Consider the following 18,793-nt stretch of genomic DNA (forward strand, 5'->3'; position numbering starts at 1 on the left):
CGGGAGAAAGTGAACGTTAGCGGTCGCATGTCGCAGCAGCCCGCTATTGTTTTGTTATTTGTTTATTTTATTGTTGCCACAATAAATTAGGGAAAGCCATCATCAACTCCTCGCCTTCTTCCCCCATCCGGGGCTATTACAATACAAATGTTGAGGCGCAGGCGACGGTAAGGACGGTTGCGGTAGAAGCCAGCAAGCTGAGTTGTCCAGCATTTTGTCCGATTTCATTGCCGTATCCTACTTCCCAAACTGCGTTGAAAGCCTCGATGGTAAACACGTTATCATAAAAGCACCGAGGCACTCTCAATCAGTGATGATGTATCAAGTGTGTGAACTGTCTTGTTGAAAATTAAACAGCAAAACAACTCTTTTGACACTAAACCTGTGCTTTATTCTTCATGTACTTGAAGTTTGCCATGTAAATAAGTCACACACTCACAGAAAACATATGTACACAATAAATAATAAAGTGCAACACCCAAAAATATGACAAAGTCATAAAAAGCTGGCAGTTTTTGGCCGACTGGGCCACTGCTTTGGGTGGCCATTCGCTTCCGAACACACGCATACTTGTCTCGGTGGTTCTTACATTTTTTATGCAATCGCTGACCTTGCCATTTGCCAATCTTTATAATATCTTGACGAGACTTGCTCTTCGATGATACTCTCTTTGGCTTGGTCCATTTTTGCATATAGCAAAACAATGTTTGAAAATGGCGGTGATTTTGCGCTGAACCGGAAACAACAGTCTGAGCGGACCAATCACAGTCCATTTGTGCCTCGTCACCATGCACTGACGCCGCACAAGTCAATATTTTCTTGAAGTGCACGAAAGGCTACGGCGGAGGGTCGTAAATCGGGTCTGCCTTGATGGCGCAGGTCTACCGCAGAAGCATAACTCGGCCTTTAAGGTTATCATACTGTCAGAATATCATACTGGCACATGCCTACCGCCAACGCACTAACACAGTGCATGGAATTCATTGTCGTCTTGCAAGTGTCAGGAAACAACGCATAGGAGATTGGGGTGGTTATAGTCGATCAGACAAGGACGGGACTGTTGGCGGCGAACAAGCTGGCACAGGTGCCTCTCAGCCAGGTAAATCCTGCGGCATAGAAGTCGTCGCGGGGGAAAAACAGACATGAACTGGTTGTGCGACAACTTATTGTACTAAACCATAGCAAATGGACATTTATAGATGTAAATAATATATTACCATACCAGACGGCTCAGTGCTCGGCATGCCTGATAATAGTGGGCGTGAAAGATGAATGAAGAGGACGGGTACTTGCAGCGTGTGACATCAGGGAGTGCACAATTTTAAATCCTAGTGTCTGCAGAAGGATTTTACTTCCATATGTGATTGCAATCCAATAGGAAAAAAAAACATTTTGCCAACACACTTTAACAAAGGGCATGCTTCCATTTCGACCTCTTATGCATGAAACAGTTCAAAATATTGGAAACTGAGTAGAGTGTCTCTCAAAGAGAAGAAAAAAACATCAACAAATCAGGTATATAGTCTTCAGTACAGTATTTTCCCACTACACAGATGACTCCTAAATGTCTGACTGTATATTGAATTTGAAAAGCCCGTTAATGAAAAGCAAAATCCTAGAGACAACATCAGTGAAGCCCATAAGCAAAATCAAATTACATGAGGACTGTTCTAAATGAGGACAGATGGAGCAAGGAGTCAAGTGAATTTCTTAAAAGGTCAGAAAAAGGTTGTGTTTGGGCCATTTAAAATTAAAGAATGCATTTAGGGATTTTGTGAGGTTTTCAGAAGATTATCTGTTCTCTGGGTGCCTGAAATATATCTAAATACACAAAAGGTTATTCATTACTTCTCATAAATATACATTTTTTTAAATGAGCAAAGATACTGGGAAAGATTGACTTTAAAAAATAGCAGTAGTTGCTTTTTCATTGGCCGCAATCAAAACATCAAGCCATTTACCGTAATTTCTGGACTACTAGCCGCTACTTTTCCCCCCTCATTTTGAATCCTGCGGCGTGTGCAATGATGTGGCCAATTTATCGATTTTTCTAACTGTCGCCAGGGGCGCTGGAGCACAAAATGTAAGAGTGAGACACGTTGAATATATGTGTCGAGGAAGACGCTAGTTTGCACTATTACTGGTAATTTAACTTTGTGCTTTGTGAGTGAATAAAATTGGCAGACCCTTATCTTTGTGCATGAGTAAAATTAGCAGACCCGCATCATGGAAAATGCTAGAAGAAATGCATATGACGTAGCTTTTAAGTTAAAAGCAACCGAAGTGGCTGATCAAGAAGGAAACAGAGCTGCTGCACGTAAGCAGCCATCAAGAGGACAAACTCCACTCCAGCTGTGATTCCTTGGAGCATAGAAAAGTGTTTCCAACAACTTGACATTAGTGTGAATCGTGCATTTAAAGTGGCACTCCGAGTTGACTGGGAGGCTTGGATGGCCAGCAGCGAGAGATCATTTATCAAAACTGGCCGCAACTTTTGCACAATTCTGTCAGTGGATCCTGACAGCATGGAGCAGTATGAAAAAATTCCACCATCACCAACAGGTTTCAAAAAGCCGGTCTGCTGCGTGATGAAGAGTGCGTGACGGCACAAGCTCAGGAGTGAATTTGCCTCATTATGAGAGACATTGTAGTGTATCCGAGCCTATTCATATCAGACACCGAGTGTGAAGACTTCCATGGTTTTAGTAAACAGGAGGAAGATGAAGATGGTGAACAACGATGTTTCTAATAACCAGTCCCGTTAGTGTTGTACTGCCGTGTTGCTGGCGCTGTTTGGAAAGCAAAGTTAAGGTATGTAATTAAAATTTAGAAAACTGTATTTCTTTGTAAATATTTCATGTTACTATGTGGCACACACGGCTTATAGACAGGAGAGGCTTATGTATGCACAAAATGGTTTTTCCTATGAAAATGTACTGGGTGAGACTTGTAATCAGGGGTGCCCAAAAGGCCAGAAATTACAGTAGTTATATCGCCGCAATCTCCTCTTTCGCAGGTAAAATGCATGCTCAATAGTGCCGTAGTGAAAAGTTGGCAATTTCCCATATTGCACTTGTACACATCAGCATACACACACAGGCACAATGACGTCACTCACTTGCCACCGTTTCAATCACATTCACAACCAACAAGCATGGATCGAAAATGAGAGATGGGAACGAGATCAAAAGTATGGCTCCATTTCTCGAAATATGATGCAGATTATGCGCTTTGCAACATCAGTGATGCAAGGTACAAGGCCAGCAGGGGTAATGCATCCAATCTAAGGAAACACCTAAATAAACAGAACATTTTGCCTCAAGCAGAAGAGTACACTATATTTGACAGCAAAGCCCAGCATTTGGAACATTTGGAATTGAAATTACAAATGTCAAATAAAAAAATGCAAAAAAAGATTTCATTATCTATCTTTCATCCATCATCTATCAAACGCAGAAATCTCTTTAAATGTCATTGTCAAAATTTGTTTGGAGGGTAATGTATCTTTACTTTTAAAACAACACATGGATGGGGGGAAACCAAATCCCTTCCCTCTGGAAAAAATCACAGGGTAATTTAATTGTTTGGAAGCACTCAATGCACTTGTGTCCATTTAAAGGCCCAATTAGGCAATGTTTTGATAGACGATCTAGGCTTTTGCATTAATCGTTTTTTGTTGTCCTTTGGCTTTGTATTTGAACATTCTCGGTCAACAAACAGTATACTTTGTCCTTTTGGTAGTTTCACACACAAATGTTTTTATATAAAGGTCAGTGTAGCTGTTAGTCTTCATGAGTGACTTAAAAGTATGTACCTTTTTCAAATCAAATATGTATTTTTAAAATATGTACTATTGCAACTCAACGTAGAGTAAAATTTAACCATATTTACTGCATTTTATTTGTTACACAATTGGTGGTGTGATTGCAAGGCCGTAGGTTTGGTCTCAACATTGGTAGGGACAATACAACAGCGTAACCTGCATGTACACTTTTTGCTGGGGACGGGACATTAATAAGACCAAACAGATTAGGTGAACGCGTGTCAAGGCTAATGAATATGAGACTAATTAATTGATAGGCTAAATGATCGATGCAAAATAAATCTGTATAGATTTATAAATAAAGTAAAAATGGAAATTTGGAAGAAGGGGGTAAACTTCTCTTCACAGCATTTCTCACAGTTTAATCAACATTAACAGTAGAAAATGCATACAGGAGGAGACTTCTAAGCAGCTTCTTGTTCGAGTTTTGCAGGTTAGCAAATTCACACAGTTCAATTTTATGCTAACTCCAATGCAGGTTGGATTTTCCGTAGAAAAATTAGTGATGTTGCCCCCACCTCTACAACATTGATGCCTTTTTCCATTACTTAACAGTGGCTGCTGCTGGCCGAAAAAAAAAAAAAAAAAAAACTAATCCAGTATCCCTTGTATCCCTCCTCTTCCAAGGGGGCGGAGGAGGTGGCATGTTGTCGACATGAATCTGTCGGGGCTGCGTGAGTGTGCGTGTGTGTCTGTGTCGTGGGGAGTGGGGGGGGTCAAGTCATCAGCCAATCAAATGTTGGTTTGGGGGGAAAAAATGGACCAGCACATTCAGCAAGTGGAAAGGGATAAAATTCTCTGAACATAAAGAAAATAATTCACTTAATAATGGTAGGGGATATTCTTTCCTTACAACATAGGGGAAGACAATCTAAACTACCTATAGCTATAATTGAACTGATTATACACCATATTTTTTGCACTATAAGGCGCACTTGACTATACGCCGCCACCTACCAAATTTGCAGCGAAAACAGCATTTGTTCAAAAATAAGCCGCACTGGACTGTAAGCTGCAGCTGTCCTCACTCTATCATGGGATGTTTACACCATAAGATATTAACCGATAACACTATTTGGCCATGGCATCATATGACTGTCATAAGACCAAATAAACCACAATGAAGCTTTGAACCAATTGGCTGCAAAGCTTCATTGCTTCAAGAAGCTTCATTCGTCCATCACTGCTTCCTTGGGGTAGACAGTCAACCACTGCTGCCATCTGCTGTCAATACTGTTTTTCAACATGCCTCTTAGCATGTTCACGCTCTCATTGTAAACATTAATTTTGGATTACAGCAAAATACATGTGTGTTATACTGATTGCAATATATATATATATATTTTTTAAAAAATCATTAAATTGTAATGTTTATGTTTTGCTTAGAATTTCATCCAGCTTCACTTCCCGGTTACAAATTGCTGTTCTTGTGCATGTTTGTCTACCTTTCTATTTTCTATACTTTTTAAAGTATTAGTAGTGAACGAAGGGTGGCAACACAACCAGCGGTCCCATAGTGGTGAATTGTAGTAATGATTGTGAATTCGACCCAACCAAACATAAACTTTTCAATATGGGAAAATTTAAATGGTACGCACAAAAAAAAACCACAAAAAAAAACAAAAAACGGTGCAAACGTTTGTTTAAAACATTGGGTATACATTCCAACACTGTTTCAGTGGAAAAGTTGAATAATAGAAAAAAACAAAACAGTAGGGGAGAATGTTTCACAGGTCATCAAAACAAAAGTGTTCACCGCCTGCAACTCTACAACTGTGACAGTGACAAACGCCCCGGAGAGTTGCAGATATTACTTTATCTGAAAAGAATGGCAGACAATACTCCAAACAAGCCAGTCAGTTGATGGCAATCAGACAAAGACACCTCCCTGCTGGTGGTGGTGATAACACCCACTGAGGATATGGAAAAAACGTGTGTAGGAGAGCACTTTACCTTATGTTTCGTTTGCTTTTTATACTTCAGTGGAATGTTTTTTGTGTGTGTGTGTGTGTGTTATATTTCTGTGAGGATACATCACTCATTCTAAAATACTCATTTGAAACTGTGCTTATCCCTCTATCTAAGGTTAAAAGATTTATGGAACATCAGAATTTGATGCATACATTCCTACACTAAACTGGAAGAACTAAAAAAAACAAAAACAAAAATAACCACTTCTTAAATAAACACTACTTTCACCCTTAAAATTCCTTACTTGACCTAAATAGTGGTAAAGAAAATATTACGAAAAAAAAAAAAAAAGGCATTTAATTTGTCGTGCTGATTATTCACATTGACACAAATAGGATGTGGACGTGGCTCATAACCTTTGTTTTTTTAGAAGTACTTAAAATTCTGAGGTTAATGCTTTTAGCTTATAAAATCTTCATAACGAAAGTAATCCAACCATTTCTTGGCGGATCTTGAATGCAGCACAAAAATGTAGTAAAAAACAAGCTGTTTTGACAATATTGGGAGGATAAAACTAGCCAAATAGGGTGAAGATGAAGAAATAGCGGAAGAATTTAGACCCTACGGAACGAGTCTAGTCTTTTATTTTTGTCCATAGACTTCATAATGATATTGACGGGTCACATCCGTCATACACTGCGCCTCGCCTTTATATAGGGGGCCTCCCCACATCTAGTGGAGTTATTCTCAAACACATGCACGCAGCGATCTAACGCCGGATTTAGGTTGAAAAAGTGCGAAACGTGTACCGCATACAAACAGGAAGGATTGTCTCAGGAGTTATTTGTTCGAGGATTCAAGGTAAATATTATATTTTTCGTACCATGCATGCGTTTTAAAACTTGTTAAAAAAAAAAAAAAAAAAATCAATGGGAGAAATTAGCCGCTACGGCATTGGTGTCATAGTTTGCAATATTTACGTAAAATAAATGCCAACTGCACGGTTTTTTTCTTTTTTTGCTTTTAACCAAGAATCGAGACTGTTTTACGTTCATATCTATAAACAATTTATTCACAAGAATTTCAAAGTAAAAAGCTCTTTAATATGGTAAGGCGGCACCAAAGTGACTTAAAGACTAGCAGCACATTCGACATATTTACTGCCCGTTTTTTTTTTTTTTTTTTTTTTGCTTTTAACATAGACCCAAGACTGTTTTACGTACATACCTATAAAGAAATCAGGGATTTAAGCATTCATTAACAAGAATTTCAACGTAAAAAGCTTTGTTGAGGTAAGGTGGTGCCAAAGTGACTTAAAGACTATTAGCACATTCGACATATTTACGTAGAATAAATGCTAACTGCCCTTTTTTTTTTTTTTTTTTTTTTGCTTTCAACTAAGAATCGAGACTGTTTTACATCCATATCTATAAAAAGGGATTTACGCATTTATTCACAAGAATTTTCAACGTAAAAAGCCCCTTTGTCTGTGTTTCCACTCAGTCAGCTTTGACAGAGCTAGGCCTCGTCCCCGCACCCAGTGTCCCGTCAATTTCATTATGAAGTCTTTGTTTAGTCATTTTAGCAACAATCTAAATTCTGTTGGTACTGCTGTATGTGATTTTAGTTGTCAACCCATAGCGACATCATGGAACTTTTATATGGCTAGCGATTTCCTCTATGTACCATAGACTCAACAACTTTGGGAAAAAGAACACATTATATTGATGCCATGATAAGAGCAGGACATGATAAATGAGGGACAAAGACCTTTAGCACCAGACGAGTGAAAACCTACATATTAGTGTAGGAGCTATTTCTGTTCTGAACGTGCACACACATTGGGCGGTGTCCCCGACATGCAAGGCCATAATCAAAATCCACTGTCTCCTCTCGCCTCATTAATCATGGTAGCTCTAATAGAGGGTGAGATGTCAAAGCAAAGTCAGTGTAAATGTGGCTATTGTAAGTGGCTAAGTAGTAGGGGGAGCCCAACATTGACATTGAAACTGTTCAAGTTGTTTTCAAACAAATACCGATTAGCCTCTACACAATACACAAACTCAAATAATCTGTCATGCTGACCAGAGGTTGCGCTATACTTTTTCGTTGTCTGTCATTTTGACTGACAGTGTCATAAAAATCCGGTCATGATCTATTTTTACCCGTCGCATTTAAAAAATGATAATAATGACATATTCAATAGTATTTAGTTTTCATTCATTTTTAATTAATATTCTGTCCGAACAAGCTTAACAAGAGGCAAACAGACAGCGGAGTGCACCAATCAGCGACGGGCAGACGTGCCGTTAGCAAAGCGACGAGGGCAGCACGAGGGACTTGCGCGCGGAAGTAAATATACGAGGAGCACGGAGTTTATTCAACATGGCTAGCGCGAGACAGACTGTTGTCAATGTCTCGTGTCGATGTGTTTTAGCTCATTTAAAACTGAATTTACCGCGGGTTGGAACATATTCTCGGCTCACCCGCCATCCGTGTTGTTGTAGAGACGACTTTCGGCGCGCAAGAGTGACGTTGCTCGTGAAGATCACTTCACGCAAATAAATAAATCTGATTTGTCGATTGATTTTGTACCTACTCGAGAGGCTGTGTGCCAGACTTTTCTCTCAGTGTTTGAAAAATACAGGGAGAACAGTCTGGCCGTGCCAGGCAAACACTCAGTTGCCTTGACATTTTTCCGAGTAAGGCCAACGACGTCATGCTTCAAGAGAGAAAATAGCTAATTAATATGCTCACTCACCACCCTGTGGTCTGGGGTGTGAATTGCAACCTGTCAAAATGACGGATGGACTTCAGTTTTTTCCGTCACCGTTTTAAAAAAACGGTCAACGACGGAAAATATTCGGTTAACGCGACCCCTGATGCTGACTGAATGATTCCAAACCACACTCTATAGCGACTTGTATTTGAAATTGGTATAGCAAAGTTTTCTGTTTCCAAAAGCACAAAATGAAATTATTGTACATGAATTGCAACTGGCTAAGAGTATAACGGAATACGTCCCTGTTATTACACTTTGGATGTCACGACTATTGATTAAAAGTTATTTTAAAAGAACAAAAAGGTTATTTCAATGAATACAAATCAGCCAAATTTACTTCAATTCATCAGTCATCCATCTAGTCAGATTCTGTTTGCTGGCATAAACTATACTGTAAATGTGTTTTCTTGAGCTGAGTCAGGCTAATATTGGGTATCCAATTCCAAATATATCAAATAAAAATGCCACCAAGTCAGCATTGGAAAAATAATTCGTTTGAATTTCATTTACAAGAGCAGTTATTTCTTGGGGGAATCGATTGATTTTGCAGGAGTGCGTACCCTGGCTGTTGAGGGAGCAAATCAATGTCACAATCTTGTTTTGTCATTAATTTGGTCTGAGGAAAAAAAAGCAATTTACTCTGCGTGTCTACAGCAGTCGAACGCGACTGTTTTAACTTAACATAACAGCTAATGCCTTTCAAATATATTGGAGATCAATCTTTACACGCCTGTAACATTGGAGATGGGTCACGGGTCAGGTATTAGACACGAGGGATTCCAAGGAATTGAAGCGGCAGATCAGAAGGCTCAAAGGCAGCAAAGTCAGATGTCCTACTGCTACCTGTTTCAATTTTCCATTACTGTCTCCTTTAATCGCAGTGTCTGACAGGAAATGATGAAAGGGTGTTGAAGAGGAGAGGAAACGGATTTGTGAGCAAAGGGACGGATTCCTAGCGGGATGTGGCTTTGTGTGAAATGGGATGACATTGGGGGAAGAGCCTCAGGGTATCTCCCAATGTAATTGTTACTTCTCACCAAACTGTTGACTTGCTTGAGAAAGGAGAGTGTATAAAAAATACCCACACTGGTTGCCCACCCCAATATCAAAAGCAGCTGTTTCGCAAATTACTTTTATTACTTCCAAATTACATTTGGAATCATTGTGTTAAATAAAAATGAACATGCATTCACTTACAAGCATTTCATACCCAGATAGCAGACCGACTTTGAATAAACATTGATTTTCCATCAAAATCGTCAGAATGGTTGACATTGAAATTTTCAACAATAAACAATGTTGAATCGCAAATACCGATGACACCTGACACTGACGTTGAAACAACATTGTTCTATGGCGTGACAAGCGATGGTTGGGTTAACATTGCTTTATAGTAGATGAAATAATGTTGACAAATAGTTGATCGGGAAATATGATTGAAAAGTCATTGAATTATGGATGAGCGGGGGTTATGGTCAAAAAATAGTTGTGTTCTTGGTTGAGCAGGAAGACAGCCATAGATAGCCATATTAAAAGGTAAGTCTGCTGCTGTTCTACAGAGCCTTTTAGCAAAGATGTCTTACGGTAGAATAAACAGAGTTTGTCAACAAAGTTGTACATAAAACGGTTTGCCTGAAAAAACGTGACAAAGTTGCTGAAATTGTAAAAAACTGCATTTGCTGTGATTGGCATACAATAAAAGACATACTTAGCATGTATGTTAGCTAAATAAAACTGAGTTCAGGCAAACACAATTCTTTTTCCAATTAAAGGGCTAAAATCACTAGATATGACACAATTGAGCTTTGTCAAAATTCATTTATTAAACACAAAGACAGTGCGGTCATTTTTCCAGGGCTACATATGGGAACAAGCTAGCTAGCTAACTCCCAATGTTGTTCCCATATGTAGCCCTAATTTGGTTTGGGATTGGCTGAGTAAATCACTTCATCACAAAATACTGAAGTATGTTAAACTAACCCATGACACCTGCTTAAATTCTGTGATATAAATTAAATGTGAAAGCTGTTTTGTTTGTATTTTTTAGATTCACTGAAGAGGCAGATAGGGATGGCCGCGTCTTAATATGTATTTGCTGCTGTTGTGCAAAAGTGGCTACGTTATGTCCCAGACTGTGTTGGTGGCAAAGTTTGCAGCAAAGCTTGTCAGACTGAGGAGGAGGCTTAAGTTTGAAATAACCTTATTGAGAGTTAATTGTTTTTTTTTTTTTTTTTTTAAATCGTTCATATATACCGTATTTTTCGGACTATAAGTCGCACCTGAGTATAAGTCGCACCAGCCCAAAAATGCGCAATGAAGAGAAAAAACAAACAAACATATGTCACACTGGAGTAGAAGTCGCATTTTTGGGGGAAATTTACTTGATAAAATCCAACACATAGATCACATCTTGAAAGGCAATTTAAAATAAGAATACAATAGAAAACAACATGCTGAATAAGTCTACAGTCTGATAATGTTACATGATGCATGAACAACGAAATACGAACGTGGTCGGTATGTTAAAGTAACATAGCTATTAAGAGTTATTCAAATAACTATAGCATAAAGAACATGCTAACCAGTTTACCAAGCCATCAGTCTCACTCCAAAACACCAAAATAACATGTGAAATGATATAATAATGTGTTAATAATTTCACACATAAGTCGCTCCAGAGTACAAGTTGCACCCCCAGCCAAACTATGAAAAAAACTGCGACTTATAATCCGAAAAATACAGTAATATTTTATTAGTCAGCCTAGCTTTTTCTTCTGTATGTAAATAAAGCAGGACCTCTAAATATGGGCATATTTGTAAGCATTAAGAGCATCATGGTTGAAAATGAAGGAAAAGATAACAATGATTCAGCGCTGCTCCAACATTATTAATAATCGAAATAACGTTCCAAAGTTGAAATCCTTACAAACCCTAAATAACATTAATGGAGGATGCAAAAGTGATGACAAATCAATGTTGGCTGTCAACGTTGATTCAATGATATAAGATTTACAGCGGAATGTTGATTCAACATGAGCGTCTGTCTGCTATCTGGGTAGTGATTTTTTGTTGATGCTTTCAAAAAAATTGATGTGTCCCGGTTCAACAATGGCCACATACATAGCTGTGATACCTTTTGACAACTAAATGATTACGAGACTAAACAGTTGACCTGTGTTTTATTGTGAGTTTAAGCCTTTGATTCTTCCTAAATGATTTCGCTATTCTGATGTAAGACTTATTAGGGGAGTGCACAGTCTAGTGTATCTAAACTAATACAGTGGTATTAAAAAGTATCTTAACCTTTTGGAATTTCTCACATTTCGACATAAAATCACCATCAAATGTGAGCTGTGTCAAAATCACACAGATGAAAAAAACAGTGTCCGCTTTAACTAAAACCAGTCCAACAATTATAGGTTTTATATTTTAATGAGAATAGAATGCAAATAATGACAAAAGGGGCAAAAATAAGTGAGTGAATCAGCACATTTAATATTTTGTGGCCCTCTCTTTGGCAGCAATAATTTAAACCAGACGTTTCCTGTAGCTGCAGATCAGTCTGGCATATCGATCAGGACCAATCTTGGCCCATTCATAAAACTGCTGTAGTTCAGTCAGGTTCCTGGGATGTCTGGGATGAATCGCTGTTTTTAGGTCATGCCATAGCATCTCAAGCTCTTGACAACCAGCTATCACAATGAGAATATTCTCACCTGTTTACATGAAGGATGAATAAAAACTTTGTTTATGCATAATTTTTGGTTGCAATGTAATATTAAAAAATGTAAAGCCAAGACTATAACCTTGACTTTAATTAACATCACCTGTGAACATTTCATAAATACTGATACTTTCTGAAAAGAAAAACAAAGAACTTATCTGTACTTTCTCCTTTGCATTTTTTTATAAACCATTTTCCTGTTTATATTGGTTGAAATCAATGTTTAAAACAACAATAAGAAAAAAAACAACAAATAACTAGTCAAACTGAATATATAACTTTACATATATATATATATATATATATATATATATATATATATATATATATAACTGAATACTGAATAACTGAATAAGTGTCCGATCGCGGGTGGAAAACACACAACAACAACAACAGAAAAGATGATACACACAGGCGTTGCCTCTGTAGAGATATTTTAAAAGCATAAACAATGAACGTAGGTTCGCAGCCGTGTTTCTCTCTCACTAACTTACCCACTCACTCAGAGCTATGTAGCTGTCCGTCTTCTTCTGGTGTGTGAGCGCTCTTAACGTAAACAAGTGCGAGTGCGCCCCCACGTGGGCGTGAAAGAGCCACAAACTAAAACCATGCATTTTAATATAAAAAAAGTCAATAATACAATTGAACACACATTGCCAAAGGCAGAATGCGAACGTGGCCATAGGTATTAAGAGGTATTCAGATAACTATCTATATATAACATGCTAACAAGTTTACCAAACCATCAGTGTCACTCCAAAACACCAAAATAACATGTGAAATGATATCATAATGTGTTAATAATTTCACACAAAAGTCGCTCCTGAGTATAAGTCGCACCCCCAGCCAAAATATGGAGGGAAAAAAAACACGACTTATAGTCCGAAAAATACGGTAATCACATTCTTCAGTGCGTAATAAATGTAATGTGGAACAAAACAAAGAATACAATATATTAAGTTATACATGTTCAAATTAATTATAACCACACTATTGACACAACTGACAGGTTGCTTTAGCAACAAAAGCGTCATCTAGCATGTATTTAGCTCTAAGTATTATCTTTTTGTGTAACTAACCCCAACACTGAAAGTTGTTTAGAAAATGCATGAATATTAATAACTGCCGGACCTGGCATTTAGAAAGTCACGTGACATTTGGCCTGTTGAGTGTACCTTGCACAGTGAGTTGAGCCTGGGCTTCGATTGTTGCATTGGCGTTGTCAGCCACACAGGTGTAGATGCCAGCGTCGTCCTCTTTGAGATTGAATATCTGAAGACTGCCACCTCCAAGCAATTCTCTGTGGCCCTCACTGGAGACAAGAAAAAGAGGATTGAAGAATAGAACAAAGTAGAGACATTGCCCCAAGTTTCTTTTCTCACAGTATTGATGGCTGAAGGTCTCATGAGCTGCCCAGGGTACAATCATATATTTGTTCTACATCTACCGATTTAGTAAAAACTAATTTCAGTCTTTATTCCCTGAAGCATATTATTAGTAAAGGTTTCAGCTTGCCACTGCTTCCCGCTGGGCCGTGGTTTGCTCCTTCCTCTTATTCTCCCACTATCAGACTGAACAATTGTATTAGCAATAAATTCTGTTCACTGAATCACATCTGAAATTCTCTTTTAAAAAACATCAAGCAAATAGGCAATTTTTTGGTAGTGAGGTATGACAGATTCTGTTGTGTTTTAAAATTAACCGGTACAATGTAGAAATTATACTGCCTTTTTTGCCATATTCTTATGTGTTTGTGTGACACTGAAGTAATGAGTGCGCTATTGTTAGATTATCTCAAGAAACAATTTCTTTTATCGTCCTTTTACACACATCAACTGAAGAACCGCCACAGTCTAATTTCAAGAACCAATCATTTTTCATTTACTATTGGGATGCTACCTAAAGAAAGCACTTTAGGACGCTTATCACTACGCCATTATTTGTCTTTATGTTTGTGATTTTCTGCACGTAAATACCAAACCTAACTGGTGTAAAGGCTCCCTAAAAACTGTATAACAAGCAATGCTTTTCCTCAGCAGCCTAGCACTGGGCAGTCTAAAATATTATCCTGAAATATTTACGCCATATGCAGAAACACACTCACACAGCTTTCCAGAGAACTATTGACCCTCCATATTAAACGGCACCCACTTTGATTTCCCCAATTAGCCCAAAGGGAAGCCGTCTGCGGCTGAGCTCAGGCTTGATTCAACAACCACTAGAGCATGGGCAATAAGGAGGAAGAGGAGGAGGTGGTGAGTGGAGGAAACTACAAATCAATAGCTTGCATCCAGAACAGTACATTTAGATTCCAGGCAGGGAGAATCAGAACAAAGGAAAAAGTGAGAGAACAAGGGTACTATCCTCACATGGTCACAGCAAGGTGCAGGTTCTGAAATGAGAGCTACATGCAGAGGTAAGGAGTGCAGTGCAGCTTCAAGGAAGGCTTCCACTGCAGCCTATTTTTTCTCCCTGAGTGGACAAGAGTCTAGTCTAGCACTCGACATGCTGTGACCATCACCGCTTGCCATCTTCTTGACAGATAACACACTGTTCATGTCAAAACTAGCCACAATGACTTCAAAGTGCAAAAGTGACATTGTACTTGAAGTAGAGCTGGGCGGTAAACCGAAAATTTACCGTCACCGAAATTCTTCACGATGACCGACGTAATTTTGACCATGTCGGTAAATTCGGTAAATTAATAAAACAAGAAAATAGTCTTTTCATCCCGCTTTGACTCTGTGTTGTTCGTCTATGCTCATTCCCCTTTAAGAAAGCAGTGAATGTACTTACGAAGGGAGTCACGTGATCATCAGGAAGCCAATCAAACAGAAGCCCGGTAAGCCAACGCTAGCAGCTAATGCTACAAGCAAAACGTGATGGAGTGTGGCTTAAGGGAGGTTCGCCAAACTTTCACCCGACATTTAATAGACTCTTGGTGGCATCCAGACGGGCTTTCACCAGCTGTCCTCCCTTGTTCTCACAATTTCCGGAGATGGTGCTTTCAGTGCTTTCTACCGGTAGCCAGGCCACAGGCTAACGCTAGCCGCTAACGCTAGCGGCCGCTAGCGGCCAACGCTACAAATGAACGTGATGGAGTCGGATAGCGGCTCTAACCTTGTCGAAACGGCTGAATTTAATGAGTGGATTGGGCATGGACTGCATCTAGCAATTACTATGTCGCGTTATTTTGTATCTGACTGTGTGTGATTTCTCTGATAGCTTATGTGATGGTAAAGCATTCAGCATAAAGCACAAATGGCCCCAGCTATTTTTCTGTATGTGTTTAATTCTGTGTCATTATTGCTATCATAAAATCTTAAGTGTTTCATTTGCAGAAGGTCAATATAGCTTTAATGTGTGTCTGTCTGTCTGTCTGTTTGGGGGTTCATGTATGTGTGCATTTATTAAAAAAATGCACTGGGGGGGGGGGGGGGGGACCCTGAAACCATAAAGTAAACACTTGTATTGAATAATTATGTCACAGCAGCCATTAACAATAAATTGTCTTTTTGAAGTGTACTGTTCGAGCTGCAAGTCATTTGTGTTACAATGACATGTTTGCACAGGCATATCGATTTTGACAATGTACATTGTTCAAGCCATACACTCTGTTATAAATGCTCATACTTGAATTCTTATTGTTTACAATTCATTTGTATAAACCTAATGTCTAGACTGCATGTACATTTGTTAAATATATCAAATTGAATGCTGGTAACTAAATCAACAAGAAACTGTTAATCTGTATTTCATGCATTGATTCAGATTTTCAAATTATATAACAGTCCGCTTGGACGACTTTATCGTCATTTATCGTTATCGAGATAAATCTGCTCCATTTATCGTGATACATGTTTAAGGCCATATCGCCCACCCCTAACTTGAAGTATGTTAGGTAAATCCTATTGTCTTTAACTAAAGCATCTACTGTATCACATATGAGCAAGCCTCATTATTATGTCAACTCACACTCCAATGGCAGAGCTGCATGAAATATTCTGTCTTTATAAACATGGGTAGTAAGAACCTTTACTGATCCCAGAAAAAAAATCTAGTTAACACCAAGATGTAGATTTATATTTTTACGTATATAGAGGTGTGGTTAATATTTACAGTGCAGTAAAATTTTACTACGTTAAAGACACTTTTTTTCGCCATCTTTCATATGACTAGACAAAATGGTGTTTTTCTTATTATGATGCACAGCAGTTCTAATCTACAAGCACAATAGTAAAAGTACAGTGGCATGAAAAAGTATCTGTACCTTTTGGAATTTCTCACATTTCTGCATAAAATCATCAAATGTGATCTGATCTTTGTCAAAATCACACAGATGAAAAAAACAGTGTCTGCTTTAACTAAAACCACCCAAACATTTAAAGGTTGTCATAGTTTAATGAGGATAGTATGCAAACAATGGCAGAAGGGGGAAAAATAAGTAAGTAAACCATCACATTTAAAATTTTGTGGCACCCCCTTTGGCAGCAATAACTTCAACCAGACGCTTCCTGTAGCTGCAGATCAGTCTGGCACATTGATCAGGACTAATCTTGGCCCATTTTTCTCTACAAAAATGGTGTAGTTCAGTCAGATTCCTGGGATTTCTGGCATTAATCGCTGTCCTTAGGTCATGCCACAGCATCTCAATGGGGTTCAAGTCTGGAATTTGACTTGGCCACTCCAGAACGTGTATTTTGTTCTTCTGAAACCATTCTGAAGTTGATTTACGTCTGCGTTTTGGACCACTGTCTTGTTAAAGCATCCATTCTCTTTTTAGCTTCAGCTGTCTGACGGATGGGCTCAGGGTTTCCTGTAAAACATCCTGATAAACTTTCGAATTCATTCTTCAATTAATGATTGCAAGTTGTCCAGGCCCTGAGGTAGCAAAAGCACCATGCTTTACGGTGGGGATGAGGTGTTGATGTTGGTGAGCTGCTCTATTTTTCCTCCACACATGACGTTGTGCTTTACTCCCAAACAATTCAACTTTGGTTTCATCAGTCCACAAAATATTTTGCCAAAACTTCTGTGGAGGGTCCAAGTGCCTTTTTGCGAACATTAAACGAGCAACAATGCTTGATGTGTGCACAGAGATACTGGACTGTGTAAATCTTTAGTAGACACTCTAGGGTTCTTTTTTACCTGTCTGAGTATTCTGCACTGAACTCTTGGCTTCATTTTTGGTGGACTTCCACTCCTTGGGAGAGAAGCAACAGTGCCAGACTCTCTCCATTTGTAGATAACTTCTCTGACTGTTGATTGATGAACATCCAGACTTTTAGAAATGGTTTTGTATCCTTTCCCACCTGTATACAAATCAACAATCCTTGATCTGTGTGATTTTAAAAAGGATCAGATCACATTTGATTGTGATTTTATGCAGAAAAACGTGAGAAAATTCCAAAAGGCTCAGACACTATTTCATACAACTGTATATTGAAATGAATACCTTACTAAACCGAAATACAAGACAGAACATTTGCTACAGCAATTGCTTTGGATACCATATTGTTATATTGTTGATTTCATATTCAGTGTACATCAGAACCAAGCCACAATCAGATAAAAATATCAAATTTAATTTGTTACTCCATAAAGCTGTACAGTCCAAATTTAAAGAGGTCAATCCTGCTCAAGTTCTGTTGTTGCTTCTGGTAATGCCTCAACCACTTCGAAGGTTTTAAAGGCATAAAATACAAGTTGTCCTGGACATTGTGGATAAATACTTGCTGCATTAGCTGGAAAATAAATCTTTTGAAACAAACTAATATTTGGTTTTACAATTTTTTTCTCCACTTGTCGACTAGGCATGCTGACCCTAGCAGATTGATGAAAAGTTGGAAACCGCACAATAAAGTCATGTTTCCAAGTAAAATTAAAACACCAGACATTTTTTTTAGGCATGCAGTTGAACTCAAATGTCAAGAACGCTCTTTTTAGTGCATTGATTAATTGAACAGTTGAAAAGAAAGCTAATCATGCTGGGAAGCTTTGAATATCCAATCCACAATGAATGAACTCTTTCTCTGCCAGACGTCCCTCAGCTCACAGCGCCGAGCCGCCAGCATTTTGTCTCACCAGGACAACTATTGAAACACTCAGCCTTTAGTGTAGCATCTACAGTTTCCTCTTGTATAGAAAAAGAAGAAAACATACAAGACCACCGGGGACTTTACCAAGCTGTTTAGAAGAAACCCTAACTGTCGTATTTGAGAGCAGTGTAAGAGCTCTTGCGAGTGAATAATGGTAAACCATGGAGGATAAAATACATTGGTGTTATCATGTTGAAGCAATTTTTCTCACTGTTGGTGGTGCTCATTGGACAAGATCAGTCAAAACAATACCGATTTTGTAGCCAAACACAGTCTCTGTGTTCTTGTCTAAAGGATGTTAGTCATGCAAATTATTTAACCAGCAGATTAAACTAACACAATTCTAATTTTTGTATTTATCCCTGAAGGAAATGGCAGCCCACAGAACTCTGGAAAGGATGTGACAGAGTTTTCCACAACACAAACTGCTGACAAGGCCAGGCAACCTGCCCCCC

The 18,793-nt window shown here is 38.5% G+C and overlaps 1 protein-coding gene across 9 annotated transcripts in view; it reads right to left on the minus strand.

Moving 5' to 3' along the window:
* The window catches only part of neo1a (neogenin 1a), a 303,823-nt gene that overhangs the window by 107,797 nt on the left and 177,233 nt on the right, over positions 1-18,793 (minus strand). For all 9 annotated transcript variants that reach the window (XM_057834057.1, XM_057834073.1, XM_057834013.1 and 6 more), the window contains exon 5: positions 13,416-13,552. In XM_057834057.1, coding sequence (XP_057690040.1) covers positions 13,416-13,552 — 137 coding nt within the window. The remainder of the gene's footprint in view (positions 1-13,415; positions 13,553-18,793) is intronic.

This window comes from Corythoichthys intestinalis, chromosome 1, assembly GCF_030265065.1.
Source record: "Corythoichthys intestinalis isolate RoL2023-P3 chromosome 1, ASM3026506v1, whole genome shotgun sequence".
In the NCBI taxonomy this organism is placed as follows: Eukaryota; Metazoa; Chordata; class Actinopteri; order Syngnathiformes; family Syngnathidae; genus Corythoichthys; species Corythoichthys intestinalis.